General features: G+C 55.2%; 2 protein-coding genes across 6 annotated transcripts in view; both read left to right on the forward strand.

The window, feature by feature from the left end:
• LOC128826421 (cytochrome P450 2G1-like) overlaps positions 1–6,103 on the forward strand; it is a 29,987-nt gene extending 23,884 nt beyond the window's left edge. For both annotated transcript variants that reach the window (XM_054009682.1, XM_054009681.1), the window contains exon 9: positions 4,668–6,103. In XM_054009682.1, coding sequence (XP_053865657.1) covers positions 4,668–4,849 — 182 coding nt within the window. In that variant the 3' untranslated portion in view covers positions 4,850–6,103. The remainder of the gene's footprint in view (positions 1–4,667) is intronic.
• A 1,986-nt stretch (positions 6,104–8,089) lies between these two features.
• On the forward strand, positions 8,090–17,093 carry LOC128826430 (cytochrome P450 2G1-like). 4 transcript variants are annotated; one of them, XM_054009692.1, is made up of 10 exons: positions 8,090–8,237; positions 9,431–9,713; positions 10,160–10,322; positions 10,578–10,727; positions 11,933–12,093; positions 12,511–12,687; positions 13,813–13,954; positions 14,727–14,914; positions 15,478–15,619; positions 16,211–17,093. In XM_054009692.1, the coding sequence occupies exons 2-10, from the start codon at positions 9,534–9,536 to the stop codon at positions 16,390–16,392; spliced, it is 1,485 nt and encodes a 494-aa protein (XP_053865667.1). In that variant the 5' UTR covers positions 8,090–8,237; positions 9,431–9,533; the 3' UTR covers positions 16,393–17,093. The 4 variants fall into 4 exon arrangements, with proteins under 4 accessions (XP_053865667.1, XP_053865670.1, XP_053865668.1 ...); XM_054009695.1 differs by having other exon boundaries at positions 12,541–12,687; XM_054009693.1 differs by having other exon boundaries at positions 9,476–9,713.
• The last annotated feature ends 3,349 nt before the right edge of the window (positions 17,094–20,442 follow it).

Consider the following 20,442-nt stretch of genomic DNA (forward strand, 5'->3'; position numbering starts at 1 on the left):
GCTCTTACTCCATCTGAGACCTTCTCAAAGCTACCCACACTGGATCTTTCGAAAGGAAAGTCAGTGGATCCATTCACAACAGAAAATTTCTGGCTGTTAGGAACTGAAACTCCCTGGATTAAATCACTCTCACACCCTTCAGTTTCAGGGAACTGCTTGCACAGATTACCATGAGGATTCCTTTCCCCAGGAGCTTTTCTAAGCAGCACATCACCCCTCACAGAAATTCTGCCCTTACCCTCTTCACCTAGGGTTTGCTCTAAAGGAACACTTTCCTGAGCAACAACAGACTTTTTCTGGGTCTTACTTACATCCAGGATCACCTTTGGCCCATCAGGCAGATTTCTACACAATCCCCTTTCAGGCAAACCCATAGACTTCCTAGATAAAAGGTCTAGGTTTTCCCTTCCCTTTGCCACACACAAGTTCAGGAATCCTTTCTTTCTTGCTACAAGTTTCCACACCATCAGTAGATAACACAACCAAATCACCTTCATGCTCTCCTTGTGCCCTGGCTAGGGTATTACCCGGATTAGACAGAGTTGCTACATCCTTTACCAACCACACACTAGCAACAGGCAAAATATAAGCACCAGAATTGTCTGGTCTCTGGGATTTTGCTAAGACACTAACTGGATGCAACCTAGTTCCAGTGCCATTCTCCCCAGCAGACACAGACTTCGGACCATTCCCTTCCTGGGCTTTAGTTGAATTCAGAACCAATTCTGAGACAACTGCACTATTCTCAACCATCCCAGGCTGAAAGGCACCTTCTGTCTGCTCCACAGACAAAGAAGAGCTGGAGACACCTTTTCTACCAGACACACAGCTCGGGATTTCATTTCCCTTGTCCCAGCACACAGGGCCGTTCACAGACAACTGCTTGGAGACTGGGGTAGCTTCCTCCATAGGCAAGTCAATACCCCTGACAGATACAGGCACATTTCCTTCACTGTCACTATTCTCCACACAGGAAACAGGTAAGGTCTCGGGACATTCATCTTCCACTATCCCGGCCTTCCCAAACTGCTGACTAGACAAAGCCATCAGCTCACACGGGCTGCCCAGGCTCCTCCAAACTTTTCCTGCCTTCCTCTCCTTTGTCCCAGCACACAGGGCTGATTACAGACAAAGACTGGGAGAGTGGGGCAGCTTCCTTACCAGGCACCTTGCCACTCCCAACAGATAAACTGCTCTTCTTACTACACTGAGCCACTGCCCGCAAATCACAGTTACCCTTTTCAGGTTCACTTTTGCAAGCTGTACTAGCCACCAATGCATCACCCATCCAAAATCCACCCCTTCCTTCCTCAGTTAGGGCTTCCACCTGACCATCCACTTTAATCTGCTCCAGAGAAACATTTTCCTGCCCAATAAGATTTTGCTGCTCTTGATTTAACTCCAGATTCACTTCTGAGACACTAGACCGACATTCAGAAACTTCATTTACAGACAAATAGCTCTTCTCAGACAAACCTTTGGAGCAACCCTCCCCAGGCAAATCATTGCCCACAATAGACACAGGTTTAAGATCATTCCTGTCCTGTGACTGACTACCTGGACTGAACAAAGCTTTAACATTTTCCCCAATCAAAAGATCCTTAGGCAATAACTTCCTTACCCCAGCTATAACCTCATGCTTAGCACCATTCCATTCAAGGTGGATTCTGGCTAAAGGCACACGGACAGTAAACTCATAGAGGACTACAACATTCACACTCTGATTTGGTAAATAATCTTCCTCTTTGACAAGATCTGCTTTAACCAGAGTGATGTTAGAAGCCATCATTTGCCCTAAACAGCTTTTACCATTGACTTTTACATTCTCTGTGAATTTTTCATTACCACTCCCATACAGAGCATTGGCACAAGTTATGGAGCCACTCTTTACTGAACACACAGTAAAAGCATTTACATAAAAGGTGGCAGTATTGGGGTACATTTGGTTACACCCAGACAACTGCTCAGAGTTATACAACATACCAACATTGTTATAAACCGGACTTTCAAGAGGATACAATTTCTGCTTTTCTTCCCTTGCTTTTTTGACTGGGAGCTGAAATCTTTGCACTTTTGCCTCAGCTTCTAGTTCCTGCAATCGAATTTCTGCCAGTCTTTGTTCATGCTCAAGTTGCAGTTTACTTGCTGCCTTTTGCTTTTCAATTGCTTCTGCCTTCTGATCACTGGCCATTAACAGATCTCTCAGTCCTTGATTTGTAGCTTTCTTTCTAAAGCTTATCCCCTTTTCTGAACACAAATCTTTCAGGGCTTTTTTGTCAAGGCCCTCATATGCTCTTTGCTCACCCATTGCAACTGCTCTTTAACCAACCAAACTCTCAATCCCAAAATTCAAATGTGGATAACGCGGGGTTCTGACCCAAAGCTTAATTGACCTGGTTCTGTGGATCCTGCCGACTACGCCACTGTGACGATGCGGTTCTGGCGGAACCCAACTGAGAATGCCAACTCAGGACAAATTGCTCAAACAGGGCAGTTACAGCCCAAGGCTGGGGTTTATCCCCCTCTAAAGCAAATCAAACCAGCCAGACAAAGAGGACTTCGGTCTCACCCCACTGGCTAACCGCAAGTCTCACAAGCAATCTCCTTAGACACTCCAGTTTCCCAGTATTACCACCAGTGCCACACGTTATGGGGACAAATGGTTATGAAAACCAATACCCCAGTAAAAGAAAAAGGTTCTCCTGATCCCAAAGGACCAAGCGCCAGACCCAGGTCAATATACAAATCAGATCTTACCCACAAATCGTGCTGTTGCCAATCCTTTAGACTCTAAAATCGAAAGGTTTATTCATAAAAGGAAAAAGATAGAGATGAGAGTTAGAATTGGTTAAATGGAATCAATTACATACAGTAATGGCAAAGTTCTTGGTTCAGGCTTGCAACAGTTATAAATAAACTGCAGGTTCAAATCAAGTCTCTGGAATACATCCCCAGCTGGGATGGGCCCTCAGTCCTTTGTTCAAAGCTTCAGCTTGTAGCAAAGTTCCTCCAGAGGTAAGAAGCAGGATTGAAGACCCGATGGAGATAAGGCATCAGCCTTGTATAGTCTTTTCCAGGTGTAAGAACACCTCTTTGTTCTTACTGTGGAAAATTACAGCAAAATGGAGTCTGGAGTCACATGGGCCAGTCCCTGCATACTTTGCTGAGTTACAAGGCGTATCTGCCTTCTCTCAATGGGTCCATTGTATAGCTGATGGTCCTTAATGGGCCATCAAGCAGGCTAGGCAGAGCTAACCCCAGTTTGTCTGGGATGTCACCCAGCAGCATAGCATAAGTTTGAAATACAGACAGTATAGAGCCAATATTCATAACTTCAACTACAAAATTGGTACACACATATAGACAGCATAATCATAACCAGCAAACCATAACCTTGTCTTAGACACCCCATTTAACCCCCTTTATACAAGATTTGCTTGGCACTACAGGACCTTGGTTGCAACAATGATCTATATGGTCCCAGATTATATCAATAACGTCACACACACCCTCTATCTATCTATCTATCTATCTATCTATCTATCTATCTATCTATCTATCTATCTATCTATCTATCCCCATACACCCCCTCTATCTATCTATCTATCTATCTATCTATCTATCTATCTATCTATCCCCATACACCCCCTCTATCTATCTATCACCACACATCCCATCTATCTATCTATCTATCTATCTATCTATCTATCTATCTATCTATCTATCCCCATACACCCCCTCTATCTATCTATCTATCTATCTATCTATCTATCTATCTATCTATCTATCTATCTATCTATCTATCCCCATACACCCCCTCTATCTATCTATCCCCATACACTCCCTCTATCTATCTATCTATCTATCTATCTATCTATCTATTCCCATCCACCCCCTCTATCTATCTATCTATCTATCTATCTATCTATCTATCTATCTATCTATCTATCTCCATACACCCCTCCTCTATCTATCTATCTATCTATCTATCTATCTATCTATCTATCTATCCCCATACACCCCCTCTATCTATCTATCTATCTATCTATCTATCTATCTATCTATCTATCTATCTATCTATCTATCTATCCCCATACACCCCCTCTATCTATCTATCACCACACATCCTATCTATCTATCTATCTATCTATCTATCTATCTATCTATCTATCTATCCCCATACACCCCCTCTATCTATCTATCTATCTATCTATCTATCTATCTATCTATCCCCATACACCCCCTCTATCTATCTATCTATCTATCTATCTATCTATCTATCTATTCCCATCCACCCCCTCTATCTATCTATCTATCTATCTATCTATCTATCTATCCCCATACACCCCCTCTATCTATCTATCTATCTATCTATCTATCTATCCCCGTACACCTCCTCTATCTATCTACCCCCGCACACACACTCTCTCTCTCTCCATGCACCAGACGCTGTGGAATCAGAACGACGATTGCAAAGCTCAACTCCCCTCCCCCCTTTCCTTCCTAGCGCCAGGACTCCCGTTCGCATGTGCACGGGGGGGCTGACGATCCACACTGCTGCTCCCAGCGTAAGCCGGCCCCTCCCCGCCTGCCCACCCTGATGCAGCCATGCAGCAGGCGTGTGGCTCATTCCCCGCCCCGGCGCCCCTCCCTCTTGTCGCTCGTAGGTAAGAGGATCTGCCTGGGCGAGGCGCTGGCCCGCATGGAGCTCTTCCTCTTCTTCACCACCATCCTGCAGAGCTTCACGCTGAAACCCCTGATGGCCCCGGAGGACATCGACACCAAGCCACTGGAGAGCGGCTTTGCCAAAATCCCCCCCTTCTACCAGCTCTGCGTGGTGCCTCGCTGACGGAGACAGGAGACAAGGCCCAGGCAGGGACCCCAGCCTGGCTGAGAAACCACAGGGGCCAGGGGCACGAACAACAGATCAGGCCTGATTCTCAGTTACCCCCTCCCTGCGCTTGGTTTAAAGTAGCTTCAAACTCCTGTTACCTATTACGGACTCTGTGCGGCCCTGGAGTCAGTTACAGCAGCCTCGGGGCTGCTCTAATTCACGCTATGGGCCCTGGGGGACACAGAACAGCCCTGCCCCTGCCCTGCCCCCTATGGGCCCTGGGGGGCAGAGAATAACCACAGCGCAGTGCTCTCTGGCTGTGTCCTGGATCTGCCCTCTGCACCCGGGGCTGGGAGCGGTGCGGTGGGATCAGGGTCCTTGTGCAGTGTGTGTGTGTGGGGGATCTCCAGGGGCACTGATGTAACTGCATTGCTTGGAGCTACGTGAGTGAGAACGACAGCCAGGGCCGGGGTCTCCTTCCGCCCCAGGAGCAGAGAGCTCGTGTGAACACAGACGGGGCTGCGCAATCCACACGCGGGAGCGATGTCGTGAACCAGCCTACGCCCGGTGCAGCAGCGCGAGGTGAAGGGACGAATTCTTCCCTCCACCCAGCGTCGCCTCTCGGGGAGGGGGCTGAAATCCGCCAACGGGAGACCCCCGCCCGGCGCTGCCGTGTCTCCACCGACGCCTTTCAAGCGGGCCTGGCCGGACACCTTTGGACTGGAGTGCCCCTCGCTGTCAGAACAGCTCCGGGGATTATTAGCAGCTGATGTCATCCAAACCCATTAACCTGCTCCTGGACCCCGGGTCGGCTTAGGGATCAGAGCGCTGCAGAGCCCTGCACTGGGGCTGGAAAGCAGGAAACCCCGTCGTGTGCCCCCCCGCTTGAGATTTTACCGCAGTTTCCGCTTGCCGAGGCAGACGCTCCTGGCTGGACTCAATGAGACGTTCCCGCCATGAGGCTCTCAGCTGTTACTGGACGTGCTCCTGAAAATGTCCTGGCTTGTGACAGTGACTCTTCCTACGTCCCCCTGGGAAGGGAAGCTGATTTCACGCTTCCTTATTTTCTATCGGGGGGTAGCCGTGTTCGTCTGTATCTGCAAAAACAACAAGGAGTCGGGTGGCACTTTAAAGACTAACAGATTGATTTGGGCCTAAGCTTTCGTGGGTAAAAACCTCTTCTCCTTGTTTTCTATTCATTGGGGGTTTTCCCCTCTGCTGCTGGTAACTAGTTCAACATCGAGCTTATTAAAGTCCATACAAACACGAGGTGGTTGGAACAGAAGCTCTGTAGAACACTTCATGGATAGGTGAGCTCGCTTGCTTTCTCACAACCCCAGTTTATCATCTATCAATCGGTCGATAGCTAGGTATGGGGACGGATGGATGGGTGCATCGATCTATCCGTCCATCCCCATACCGCGCATCTCTCTCCTCCCCATACACGCCCGGCCATCTCGCTGGGTCTGGCTGGTGTGTGTTTTCAGATTGTCAGTAGCTACCAAACAAGACCCCGTGGCCCAGGTTTTGAAAGGGTTTTAGGCGTGGCAACATCTAACTGATCCAGGACTCGGAGTCTCGTTTTCAAAAGGGATTTAGGAGCGCTGCACCACCCGAATACCGTCAAAACTTGTCCCTTTGTCAATAGGTGTTTATTTAATCGCCTGCAGTGTTTGTCTTTTCGCCTTACCCGGCTTGGGTTCGTTTACACAGAGCGAATCCAAGTCTTCAGTGGCTTTTCTTTATCTTTTCTCGGGTTTCTTACTTTTCTGTTCTGGGGCCAGGGGCGTGGCTGGCCTTGGCAGAGGCTCTGCAAACCTGTCTGCCCTGTGCTAGGTAAACAGCAGTTTCGAGAGTGTTATGCACCGGGGCCCTGCCTTCCTCCATCGCAGTCCGGGGCCACGGTGGGATCCGGCCGGTGGATTTTCCAGCCTCTCTAGAAGGCTGGGTGGGAAGCAGACTTAAAGAGCCAACCAAGCCTCCCGGCAGCGTGGCTGCTCCGCAGAGCGGGATCCCGCGGAGTGGTGGGTTTCCCAGGCTCTGCCACTAACCCACTGCATGGGCGTGAACAAATCCCTTTCCCCTGCTGTCTTGAAGAGGGGGGGTAAGGTGCTGGGCTGGGACAAGCAATTCCCGGTCTCTGCCACGCACTCCCTGGGTGACCTTGGGAGAGTTAGTTCATCTTTCCGGGCCCCAGGACCCCCACCTGTAAAATCAGGACAATGATTCCGTCTCGTGTGTTTAGAGCAGGGAGGGCGCACACTTTTTGGCCCGAGGGCCACATTGGGGTTGCAAAACTATATGAAGGGCTGGGTAGGGAAGGCTGTGCCTCCCCAAACAGCCTGGGCCCCGCCCCCTATCCGACCCCTCCCACTTCCCGCCCCCTGACTGCCCCCTTCAGAACCCCTGACCCATTAAACCCGCCCTGCTCCTTGTCCCCTAACCGCCTCCCCCCCGATCTTGGCCGGGGTCTGGGTGGCGCCCGGCGCGACAGGGCCCTGATCTTGACTGGAGTCTGGGCAGCGTCCGGCGCGACGGGGCCCTGATCTCAGCCGGGGTCTGGGCAGTGCCTGGCACGACGGGGCCCTGATTTCAGTTGGGGTCTGGGCAGCGCCCAGCGCGACGGGGCCCTGATCTTGGCCGGGGTCTGGGCAGTGCCTGGCCCAACGGGGCCCTGATCTCAGCTGGGATAATATTTCTTGTGGGACAATAACACCCTTCCCAAAGGGTTGGTAAGTCCTAGCACTGCCAAGGTCTCTCGCTGTCTCCCTGTGGGGCTACGCTAGTTATTATTGAATCCTCCCAAGTGCGGGGCCGGGCGCAGCCATGCGAAGAATGCGGGAGTGTTTTGGAAGAACGCTTTTACGAGATCTTGCCAACCTCCTCCGGTGCTGCCCCACACTCGGGAGGGGAATGGAAACACGGCGGGAGGGGGGATGTCAGCAGCCCAGGCATCGTTCGGCTGGTCTGCAAACCGGCTCCCCGGGCAGGTCCAGCCAAGCTCTTGGCAACCGGTGCCCGGTTCGGTTCACGGTGGTTCCCGCATCGGCAGGGAGTGTTTAATGGGTAAACAGCCAGGGGTTAAAAGGGGAGCTCACCGCAAGGGCGAGGAGAGAACTGGCACATTCATAGTTATGCAAGTCCTGAACTCGATCCCCTATTACATAATCCCACGGGGGGAAATTCACACCCTGGGCAGAGGCCAGCGCCCGGCCTACCTGCCATCTTCTTCCTGCTGCAGCCCAGAGACCAACGCGTGCTCGGCTTTCTGGCCTTGTGCTGGGCCTCCGGGCCGCCACCTCCAAGGTACAAAACCCCCGGGCATCCGGGCTGATCCTGAGCTCTCCGCTGGGCACCTGGACAACTTCCCCGGGACGTGATTGTTCCCCTCTGTTCGGCATTGGTGAGGCATCATCTGGAGTATTGCGTCCAGTTTTGAGCCCCACACTACAAGAAGGATGTGGAAATATTGGAAAGAGTCCAGTGGAGGGCAACAAAAATGATTAGGGGTCTGGAGCACATGACTTATGAGGAGAGGCTGAGGGAACTGGGATTGTTTAGTCTCCAGAAGAGAAGAACGAGGGGGGATTTGATAGCTGCTTTCAACTACCTGAAGGGGGGTTCCAAAGAGGATGGATCTAGACTGTTCTCAGTGGTGGCAGATGACAGAACAAGGAGCAATGGTCTCAAGTTGCAGTGGGGGAGGTCTAGGTTGGATATTAGGAAACACTATTTCACTAGCAGGGTGGTGAAGCACTGGAATGGGTTCCCTAGGGAGGTGGTGGAATCTCCTTCCTTGGAGTTTTTTAAGGCCCGGCTTGACCCATCCTGGCTGGGATGATTTAGTTGGGGTTGATCCTGCTTTGAGCAGGGGGTTGGACTAGATACCTCCTGAGGACCCTTCCAACCCTCAGATTCTAGGATTCTATGACGGCTACCTCCAAAAAGGGACGATCCTGGGAAAACGGGGCCAGGCGGGACTAGGGTGACCAGAGAGCAAATGTGAAAAACGGGACCAGGGGTGGGGGGTAATAGGAGCCTATATAAGAAAATGTCCCAAAAATCAGGCCTGTCCCTATAAAATCGGGACATCTGGTCACCCTAGGCGGGACCCGGGCTGAGGGCTGACGTGGGACTTACAAGGCGGAAGCTAATAGAGAAGTAAATAAAGATGCTGTGAGAGTCCGATTATTTGCACTACAGCTTTCGGTTGGGCCGACGTATTCAGCCCATCCCGGGCCAGATCCTCAGCGGGTGTCGTTTGGCGTAATGCCACCGGGCCTGGAGTCATTCACAGCCGGGCAAAAGCCAGGGCTAAGTGGCTGGAAAATGCCAGGCCGCAAAGCCCAGAACAGACCCCAGAGCAGTCCGTGGGCTGGCCACTAGGCCACCCTTTCCCCCCCCGTGCTTGGTGCTGTACAAACACAGCCCCTGCTGTCCTTTTGATACTCTGCCCAGTGCATTGCAGCTGAGCATGTGAAAAGCACAAGAGAGATTCTCACGGGAGCCTAACACCCTCCACCCGTGACCGCCTGGAATCTCCCAAGCCGCTTAGTGCCCTGGTACTTCTGAAACCAAACCCTGTTTGCCTGGTAGAGTTTCAGGATGCCAAGAACGGCACCGTCTCCCCTTACCGAGCAGCCTGCATATAACAGCCGAGCCGGCACTGGCTCGTGGCCATTCACCGCCTGCGCCCGCCATGGAGCTCGGGGGAGCGGTGACCATATTCCTGGCTCTCTGCCTCTCCTGCCTGCTTCTCCTGTCGGTGTGGAAGAAAATGCACCAGGGAGGGAAGCTGCCCCCGGGGCCGACCCCTCTGCCCTTCCTCGGCAACTTGCTGCACCTGAAGACGGACGAGACTTTCAAGTCGTTCATGGCGGTAAGTCGCGCCCCAGGGAGCCTCGGCGTAGGGCTCTGGCGGCCGGGGTGGGGAGTGCGGCTGATCTTGGTCACCGCGGGGGATAGGCAAAGGGACACCCACTAATCTAGCCAGCACCCCCCCATTTCTGGGTTCTCCTGCAGCCTCCGGGACCGGCCGTGCCAAGTGGCTGCACACGCCCCCCAGCACATCGCAGTGGAGGGGTCTCGCACGGCGGGGTTTGGGGTGTATGGGGCCGCTCAAGGATCAGGGTCCCGTGGGGATCTGGTCTTAACGGGGGCACTGAATGCAATGAACCAGCCTCACTCTCTTGACTCCAGGGGAGCGCGTCGGTTACGCCGGCTCAGGATCTGGCCCCGTGCCGGTGCCGCCCTGAGAGTGCCCCAGTCCATGCGCCAGCAGTGCCACGTGCTCTCACGGCCTCTCGGCTCCAATTTCTGTTGCAGCTGCGGGAGAAGTACGGCCCGGTGTTCACGGTGCACCTGGGCCCGCGGCGGGTGGTGGTGCTGTGCGGGCACGAGGCGGTGAAGGAGGCCCTGGTGGACCATGCGGAGGAGTTCAGTGGCAGAGGAGAGCTGGCGTCCATCGACCGGAACTTCAAGGGCTTCGGTGAGCGGCGGAGCCGGGCTCAGCACGTGTGCCCCGGGGGCAGTGTCTCCTCTTAGCGGGGGGCTGCTGCTACGGGGCTCAGCGGTCGATGGGAGTCTTAGCAGGGAGCTGTGTGGGTGAATCAGTAGGGGCGCTCTCCCCGGCGGGCAGGGCTGGCCCCACGGGGCCGGGAGGGGGCACAGTGCCGTGGGATGGGGGGCTCGGCAGGGGGCGTTCCCAGGGCTGACTCCCGCGGCTCTCTCCCGCCGTTCCCAGGGGTGGCTTTGGCCAACGGGGAGCGGTGGCGCCAGCTGCGCCGGTTCTCCCTCACCACGCTGAGGAACTTCGGCATGGGGAAGCGATCCATCGAGGAGCGGATCCAGGAGGAGGCCCAGTACCTGCTGGAGGAGTTCAGGAAAACCAGAGGTCTGTGCGTTTGCGCCCCCCGCGTATCGCCCAAAGCCAGGGCCGGGGAGCGGCTTTACAGCCGCTTTATCAGCCACCCTTTCTCCTGGTCTAGGTATTTATAGGGCCGATGTCACCATGGCAACCGAGCACCTCCCAGGTACTCACCCTCCCTGGGCAGGACGATTCTCCCCAGTTTAAAGAAGGGGAAACTGAGGCACCGAGCGAGAGGAAGGGACTGGCAGAGGGAGCATGGCCCAGTGGTGAGGGCGGGAGCCTGAGCTGTGAGCAGCCCAGGTGCAGTTCCTGCCTCTGCCGCAGCCTTCCCAGGTGACCTTGGAGGAGGCGCTGTGCCTCAGTTTCCCCCACTGTAAAATGGGCTTGTCTTGGGGGGGCGGGGGTGAGGAGAAGACGTTAAGGAGACAAGGTGGGGGAGGGGCCATCTTTTATTGACCCAGCTTCTGCAGATACAGAGCCCTGCTTGGGGCGGGTGGGGTTGTGCCCGTTGCAGATGGAAGCGGGTGAGGTGATCAGACACTAGGAGAAGATGGGGGCCCATATAAATACCTTTCGATTATATGAAATAGGAGGGGAGCCCAACACTACCTCATTCCCCCAGCCCGCGCCTGTCCCACGAGACCCCCCCCACCCCGTGCTAGGCCCCACGATCAACAAGCAAACGAGTTATCTCCGGAGAGCAGACAGACTCACTCCTTTGCAGCTGGGCTGTAGCGCTAGGTAGCTGAGGGGCAGTGTTGCCTAGTGGCCTGAACATGGGTCTGGGAGCCTGGAATAAAAGGCTTCTACTCCCGCCTCTGCCCCGTTTCTGTGTCGCTCCCGGCCCTGCTTTGTGCCTCACTTTCTAGGCGGATCGGAAGACTCGCTAATCAATTGGCATAATGCTTTTGCTAGAATTTAAGGGGCATCCCACGCCCCCAGCGCCGGGTGTCCCGCGGAATCAGAATCTCAGTGTGTGAACATATATATATATCTAATAAGGAAGTTTCTAGAGGCTTGAAAAGGTGACCCAGCTATAAACAATGCTGTGATTTCTGCCTGAGTTTGCAGAGAGCCTGAAACGATTGCGCCAAGAGGTGTGAGCTGCCACTCTAGACCTTACTGCCGCCACCCCAAGAAGGGGCGGGGTCACAGCAAGTGGGCGGGTCAATCGCAGTAGAAGACCGCGGAGGGGGAATGTCCGCCGCGTCCTCTTTTGTCCGTGACAGGTTCGCCCTTTGACCCGATCTTCTTCCTGAGCCGCACGGTCTCCAACGTCATCAGCGCCGTCGTCTTCGGGAGCCGCTTCGACTACGAGGACAAGACGTTTCTGTCCCTGCTGCGCATGATCAATGAAAGCTTCGTAGAGATGAGCACTCCCTGGGCCCAGGTACCGCCGGGCAAAGGATTCCCACCCTACGGAGGGGGTGGGTTCATTACAACTCGGCTGGCGGTCTTTCGAAAAGCTGCCGTCTGGCTAACACAGAAATCACGGGCTCTGTGGGGAGGTGGTTTGGTCTCGGTTATACAGAAAGTCAGACAATGCGCACGTCAGATCCCTGAAGCTGCAACACAGCTGTCAGAAAGCCGCAGAGGATGCGCTGTCCCTTTAAAGGTCCCAAAGGCGTGGGAGCAGCCGGCCCTGTCCGGGGACGAGCCTGGCCAGGGCGGGAGGCCTGGCTGCAGACATGATCTGTGTTGGGAAGTTGAGGCGAGGCAGGAGCTGGTCTGGGTGGGGCTGGTTACTTGCCCCCTCCCCAGCTGGCTCTGTGGGCAATCGGTGAACCCGGCTTCTACCCCCGTGCAGCTCTACGACATGTACTCCTGTGTCATGCAGTACCTGCCCGGGCGCCACCACCGCATCTACCACCTCATCGAGGACCTCAAGGCCTTCATCGCCGAGCGGGTGAAGATCAACCAGGCCTCGCTCGACCCCAACGCCCCACGGGATTTCATTGACTGCTTCCTCATCCAGATGGAAAAGGTACCGGCTGGGGGGGCTTGCAAACCTTCCGGCTTGGGAGCAATTGGGGCAGGGGCTTTCTCTTTGGTCTGTGTTTGTACGGCACCTGGCAACCTGTCTGGAACTGGCGCGGTGCTACCGTAATCCACCTAATAGCAATAAAACGTACAGCACCGGACACCATGACGTCCTGGTCCGGGACTGGGGCGGTGCTACCATAATCCACCTAATAGCAATAAAACGTACAGCACCTGACACCACGACGTCCTGGTCTGGGACTGGCGCGGTGCTACCGTAATCCACCTAATAGCAATAATGACGTACAGCACCTGACACCATAACGTCCTGGTCTGGGACTGGCGCGGTGCTACCGTAATCCACCTAATAGCAATAATGACGTACAGCACCTGACACCATAACGTCCTGGTCCGGGACTGGCGCGGTGCTACCGTAATCCACCTAATAGCAATAAAACGTACAGCACCTGGCACAATGGGGGCCTGCTCCGTGATTCGGGCTCCTTGGTGCTGCAGTAAAGCAGATAATAATAAATACTGCCAATAACACAGGGAGCTTGTGGTTATGGCCCCGGACTGAGACTCAGGAGACCTGGGTTCACATCCCAGCTGAGCCACCATGAGTCCCTGCCTCTCCGTGGGCCTCAGCAGACCCAGTTGTCGTCTGGGGCGCCTGTTCCTTCCTCCGGCTAGTCAGACTGAGCCCTGAGGGGCAGGGAGACTCTCTCGCGAGCAGTGGGGCCCTGCCGGAGGTGCTTCTCTGATACCGTAACAGCAGAGCAGGGATACCGAGGTTCAATTCCTGGCTCTCCCGTGGTAAATCCGTGCCTCAGTTTCCCCATGTGTAAAATGGGGCTAATGACGCTTACCGCCGGCGTACGGCACTCTGAGATCTGTAAGAGCGAGCTATGGCTCCGTGCTGACCCGATGCACCCGGCCCGCTCTCTGCCGGCCCCCGGTAAGCGTTCCACAGACCTGCCGGCCCTCCCCTGCTCCTTGCCATGACGCGTCTCTGGTGGGCTGCCGAGGGGTTCGTGTCAGGAGGCAGCGGGCAGGTTGTGCCCACGGCGACACCCTCCTGTATCCAGGGATGTGATCCACCGCCCTTTCCTGTGTTCGTCGCCCCCAGGAAAAGAAAAACCCCAACAGTGAATTCAACACCAAGAACTTGGTGCTCACCACGCTCAACTTGTTCTTCGCCGGCACGGAGACCGTCAGCTCCACCCTGCGCTACGGCTTCCTCTTCCTCATGAAGCACCCGGAAGTCGAAGGTAAAGGAAGGAAAAGGCTGGATCGTTTAGTGAGTGGGATGCGAGTTTCCATGAGCTACCTGGAGCTTTTGTGATCGGCTGCAGGGATGAAACCCAGATCCTTCTGCCCAGGCCCCTATCACTTGATAAGGAGAATCTCCATTAACTGCAGTGTAGGGGCTATGGCACATAGGCAGTTCATTCCCACCCTGCAGAGGGCAGTGGCGTTCAGACCCACTAATGTGCATCTAATGAGGCCCTTGGTGAGTTCTCTCTGCGTAGAACTCTCTCTCTCTAAAACCTGCCTCTGCTAAGGGACCGGCCGCTCGACGGGTTAGTGTGGGTCACACACAAACTCGCACACACACGTTCCAGCCCTTTGCAGTGGGATTCCAGGGACTGCTAGCGCCCGACCCGTGGACATGGCCGATAAACCTGCAGGTCGGGGGCTCCGTCAGCCAAGGTCAGCTGCCGCTGCCCCAAATTCACCCCCCTGACCCGCACCCTGTTAGTCCCACCGAAATCTGCAACTGCTGCCCTGGGCTGCCCCAGAAATCTCGCTGGTGGCAACTGGCGACCGCTCCGTCCCCTATGCCCGGCTCTTTCTCTAAACTATTAATTGCTTCAGTGCCCAGCGCCAGTAGAAGTCCCCCGTAGCAGCAGGCCGTTCCGCAGGTCAGCCCCGTCGGGATTGGTGGGGCTTTCGTGCCGTGAGGCCCTGCCGCTCTCCCGCATGGCCTGGGGGCTGTGGTGCCCACGTGGTTCCCACAGAGCTCTGCCCGCCTCTCCACAGAAAAGGTGCACCAGGAAATCGACCATGTCATCGGCCGCAACCGCATCCCCACCTGCGAGGACCGGATGAAGATGCCCTACACGGATGCGGTGATCCACGAGATTCAGAGGGTGACGGATATCGTGCCCATGGGGATGCCGCACACCGTGATCCGGGACACCCAGTTCCGGGGGTACACCCTCCCCAAGGTGCGGGGCTGGGGGGCAAACGGGCAGGGTTGAAATCGCAAAACCTCCCGGATTTAGGGGTTGCTTTTGCAAAGGGAAAGGTGGTTTGGGGCTGAGCCCTGGTTGTCTGAACCGCCCCAGAACCGTAGGGACTAGAAAGTGACAGTGGGTGCAAACATCCGTCCCCCTTTCTGGCGACACAAACTTCCCCTAAGAACGGCATCAAAGCAATAAACGATCCGCCCAAACCAAGACTTAACAGCCCCGCGGAGGAAGGGACCGACTGCCCCAACCGTCAGCTGTGGGTCAAGATTTTACAGAACCCTCCAGTCTCACCAAAGGAGGCGTGGGTATGTATCCCACCGCTAACACCACTGTGGCGATTACAGAGACTCAGGACACCAGGGTCGGGCGAATCCCAGACTGTCTCGTTTACTCAGATAAAACGATATGCCCCGTCGTGATCCCCAGACTAGCGGCTCTCATGGGCACTCTCGGGATATCTCCTATGGGTGGGTGGAGGTTGAGGTTGGAAGAGATACAGGTGTATTTAATTCTTACCTCTCTCGTCTCCATTTCCCCAGGGCACCAACGTGTTCCCCTTACTGGGCTCTGTCCTACGGGACGCGAAATACTTCAGCCACCCAGAAGAATTCAACCCGGGGCATTTCCTGGATGAGAACGGCCGCTTTAAGAAGAACGACGCCTTCGTGCCGTTCTCCTCAGGTACAGAACCTGCCTCGTGGCCTTTAACACTCGCCCGCTGCTCTCTGGAGCTGGTCGTCCCGGGGCTGGACCGAGGAGTTGTCCCGGGGCTGGGCCGAAGAGCCGCCCCTCTCCCACTGACCAACCCCAGCAACGCTACGGTTCCACCATCGTCTGACCTAGTAACACGGCCCATGAATAGCTGTGAGGGCCAGTCCATAACATTCAGGAGACCTAGGTTCTATTCCCGGGTCTTCAAGGTGTGAGGTCTACTGATTAGACTCTGGGAGCCAGGACTCCTGGGTTTTACCCCCAGCTCTGGGAGGGGAGTGGGAGCTAGTGGTTAGAGCAGGGGGCGCTGGGAGCCAGGACTCCTGGGTTCTCTCCCCGGCTCTGGGAGGGGAGTGGGGGCTGGTGGTTAGAGCGGCAGGGGAAGGGCTGGGAGTCAGGATTCATGGGTTCTATTTCCAGCTGTGCCACTGCCCTTGGGTGAATCCCTTTCCCCGCTCCGTGCCTCAGTTTCCCACCCTGCAATGACACTGACTTGGCATGCCAGGGTGAAGAGTACTAAGTCCCATTCCATCCGGTCCCCCCGTGTCTGTGTCTTTGCAGGGAAGCGGGTGTGTCTGGGCGAGGCCATGGCCCGCATGGAGCTCTTCCTGTACTTCACCACCGTCCTGCAGAGCTTCTCGCTGAAACCCCTCCTGCCCCCAAAGGACATTGACATCAGCCCGAAAGTGAGTGGGTTCGGGAACGTGCCCCCCACGTACGAGATGTGCCTGGTCCCTCGCTGAAGAACGGGGGAGGCCGCAGGGGAGGATAGTGACCAGTTGCCGAGCCTTTTAGGAGCTAGATGGAATATCGCTGCACCCTGCGTTAGTTCACCTTCAGTAATGGGCAGATCTCTGCCAGAAGTTCAGATCAATTCAGCTTAGCAGCCTTCAAAGGGCATTTCTTCATAGCGCAAAAACGGGGCTGGTCTTTAGAGGGTTCCACTGAGACTAGATTCCTAGATATGAAAGCTAGAAAAGCTCCCCCAGTGGTTCCTGCATCCAGCCCATATCTTGTGGTTGAGCTAGCGCGCAGAACGAGACACCCAATTGCAATGGAAAGTCTCCAAGCCGTGAAGAATCGCCTGGGTGGGGCAGGCTGATGGGAAGTCGGATTTGATGATACCGTGCTCACCATTTTTGTCCAGCTGGAGTCTCCCAGCTACCACCTTGGGAGCTGAACTGACGTGGCTGTGATGGCCCCGTGGGTGGGTTATTCCATGGGGTTTGAAGGCAGGGTCTGTGGGCCTAAAAGCAAGATCCTGTAAGGTGTGACTGCAGAAGGAGACTCAGATCCACAGGATATTCGCTTGATTTATGTTAGCCACTCAGGAGCGCAATTTCTCTAGTGTAGACTGGAACCGGCCAAAGTACGGGGACACAGTTTTGCTGGAAATTTTGGAACCATTTCAATTGCTCAAGGTTGGAAACAGACCCATTTCTGCCCCCCCTAAAATTATTAGAGACATTTCAATATTTTTTGCCAGTCGTTCTTCACTTTTTCTTTCTTTCTTTCTTTCTTTCTTTCTTTCTTTCTTTCTTTCTTTCTTTCTATTCGCTTCTCTGTCAGTCTTTGATCTTTTTCCTCCTTTTCTTCACCTAAAAAAAAGTCCGATGACGGGAGGGCAGGGGCACGAAGCGAGAAGGCAACAATGACAAAGGAATCGATAGTATTTTTTAAGTAGAAGTTTACCAAAATAATTCAAAAAGGGATCGTTTTCAGTACAACTTTTGACCCGCCCCGGTGCAAAGGAAAGTCCAATTGCTTCTTTCCATCGCCTCTGACTGTCCATGGCAGACTCCCAGGCTGGTTTGGTTATTCTTTATCTGGGACTTTTGTGGAGCTTAATTTTGCAATTCATTTAAATAAACGAACCCCTGCGTGATTAACCAGGAGACTTGCGTTCTGTTTGCAACACTGCCTCGCATGCCAAGAGCGTTTACTTTAGACGCTCACAACGTTTTTCTAGACAAGGTGGCGGGAGGCTCCCGGCTCTGAGAGCACAGGGATGGGTTACACCGTGAGTGCACAAGCGTTTTCACCCCGAGTCACTCGATTGGAGACGAGGCCTATGCTTCCCCTGCAGACCTGGCCGCTGTTGGGCTGGTAGAGGTTGTCGGTCTGCTAGCCCTGCCTACCCGCCCAGGTCCCGGCGGTCTGAAGAACTAGCAGATGAAAGTGAACCGACCTGTGCTGAGGACACAATGAGAGCCGGGGCCGACAAGGCACAGGACAGCTCTGGTTGCTATTCATTGTTTCTTCACGGCAGGACCCCTTCCGTTCCTGAGACAACATGAGATTCCTGCTCAGACACTTGGCTTAATTCAATAGTGCGAACAAAGCCGGGTCCAAAGCTATTCTCGCTCCCCGGCCCAACGGGGACCCCGAGCTTGGCTCTAGGAGCTGCTGTGATACAAATGATCCTCTTTTCTTAAACCCCAGCAGGGTTTACCTCTCCGCATCCCAGCCTAGATTGGAGCAACAGGAGCAACTCCCATCAACCGGTAGCAGTAGTAAGCTGTTATCCACTACATGGAGCAGTCACTCACGGGAGATTTGATGTGCAATTTACGTTCAAAAAGTCATATTAGATCAGGGGGCTCAAACACGCGGCCCGCGGAGCTCTTCCCTGCGGCCCGCCAAGCTCCCCGTGCCCCCCCAGTTACTTCCTGTCGCCGCCAAACTCCCCTCACCCCCGCCCCCCCGAGTTATTTTATGTTGCAGCTAAGTTCCCCGCGCGCTGCTCCCCAATGTTTGGGGCCAGGTCTCTCCCCCGCCCCGCCTGCCGCCCCCACGCACCTCCCCCGAGTGTCCCCCGGCCTCACGTGCTGCCCCTTCACTGCCCCAAGCCTGCAGCTCACCCTCTGCTCTGCCCGCTTCTAGCATCACTTGCTGCTGTAGGGTCCTAGTGCCCCCCTGCACTAGGGTCAGGGCAGGCTGCCCTTCCCCTGCCCTCGTCCTGAGCCTCTCCAATGCCCCAAACCCCTCATCCCCAGCCCCACAGCCCTCACCCCTGCACCCCCTCCTATCCCCAGACTCCATCCCAGAGCCTGCACCCCCACCCCCTGCCCCAGCCCGGAGCCTGCACCCAGCACCCAAACTCCATCCCAGAGCCTGCACCCCCACCCCCTGCCCCAGCCCGGAGCCTGCATCCAGCACCCAAACTCCATCCCAGAGCCTGCACCCCCACCCCCTGCCCCAGCCCGGAGCCTGCACCCAGCACCCAAACTCCATTCCAGAGCCTGCACCCCCATCCCTTCCCCCATCCAAACTCCCTCTCAGAGCCTTAGGCAGGTGGGGGCGGAGTTTGGGGGGCAGGTTTTGGGCACCACCAAAATTTCTATAAACCTGCCACCCCTGGAAGAGGCAGAGCGGGGGTGGGGGGGAGTGGTGTAGCCCAGTGCGGTGGGGGGGCTTTACTGAGTGTATATATTTTATTAAAACCACTTGGAGGAGGAGGTGGGAAGAGGCGGGGCAGGGGCGGGGCCTCATGGAAGGAGTGGAGTGGGGGCGGGGCCAGGAGCAGCGAGGGGGGGTGTCAGTGATACGGCCCTCGGGCCAATGCACTAGTCCTCACGTGGCCCTCATGGTGATTTGAGTTTGAGACCCCTGTATTAGATCATGGAGACAAGGGAGAAGGGGGCTGATTTAATCAGGGGCTGGATTTCCAGCAAAGACTTTGAAAGAGCTTTGTTTGTGGGCTTTGAGTTTTGTGAACTGACCCAAAACCCCGGGGGTTTGAGGCCAGTGTAGGTTGCACCTTGGGTGTCTCTGGGGTCCCTCCAGCCCACAGACCGATCCCGCTTGTTGATCAGCATTAAAGAAGCGTTCGGGTGATTGCGGCTGTCCAAACATCACATAACGTACTAGCGGGTGGGTGGGTCCGCACTGGCGCAGGACGGCATGTCGGTCAGTGGCTGTGACGAGGTGGGAATTTCCTTAATGTTCTCTAGGACTACTGTACGTGCCTCAGTTTCCCCTATGCGTGGCACAAGTACAGGTGGCAGGACAAGGGGGTGTGATCATTGCCGAGACCTCTGGAGGGCAGGTCTGACTACCGGCTGGCTCTCTGGACCCAGACAATGGCCAGGCCCATCCGCTGCCAGGAGCCGTCGGAGAACAAAGATAGAGGTGGAGGCCAGGGGAGCGGTTTGGCCGGGAAAGAGGCAAAGGATGGAGGAGGGGAACTGATAAACCTTCTGTTTTACACACTGACTGCGGAGTTGGGGTGCAGGGCACCTTTGTGGGGGGGGCGTGGAAGCTTCCCCAAGTGGCCCATCTGGGGGGCCTCCCTGCGGGGCTGAATGTGCCGAGGTCAGAGCCAGGAGGTGCTGGATCCAAGGAGGCTTGCCCTGGTGCCAGGGGCCCCGAGGGGTGATCTCGCCCGGGCTTGGCTGGCACAAGGACGGCCACAGCTTCTTTTCGCCGGGCAGTGCCAACCGTTCGCTTGGCTGCCGTGGACACAAAGCGCTTTTGCTGTGTCCCAGGGGATGGACCCAGCTGCAGCCCGAGGGTGGTCCCACTGCTCCCGCGAGGACGGGAGCGCGTGGTTAGCCAGCGAGAGGGGTCCAGCATGGATGGCGGGCCAGGGGAAAGATAGTGTGTGTGAGTGAGAAAGGGGATGGGGGCATGGACAGACAGATGGGGGTGGGGGTGGGGGTGGGGTGTCTTGCATTCATTTAGCTGGAATAAATCAGCCCCAAGGGTCAAAGGTGCTAAGATGACCCTGACACTGTCAACGTCGATTAAACCAGGTTTGGGGGTTGATACGCAGGGACCTCACCCTGCCCAGC

This window comes from Malaclemys terrapin, chromosome 20, assembly GCF_027887155.1.
Source record: "Malaclemys terrapin pileata isolate rMalTer1 chromosome 20, rMalTer1.hap1, whole genome shotgun sequence".
In the NCBI taxonomy this organism is placed as follows: Eukaryota; Metazoa; Chordata; order Testudines; family Emydidae; genus Malaclemys; species Malaclemys terrapin.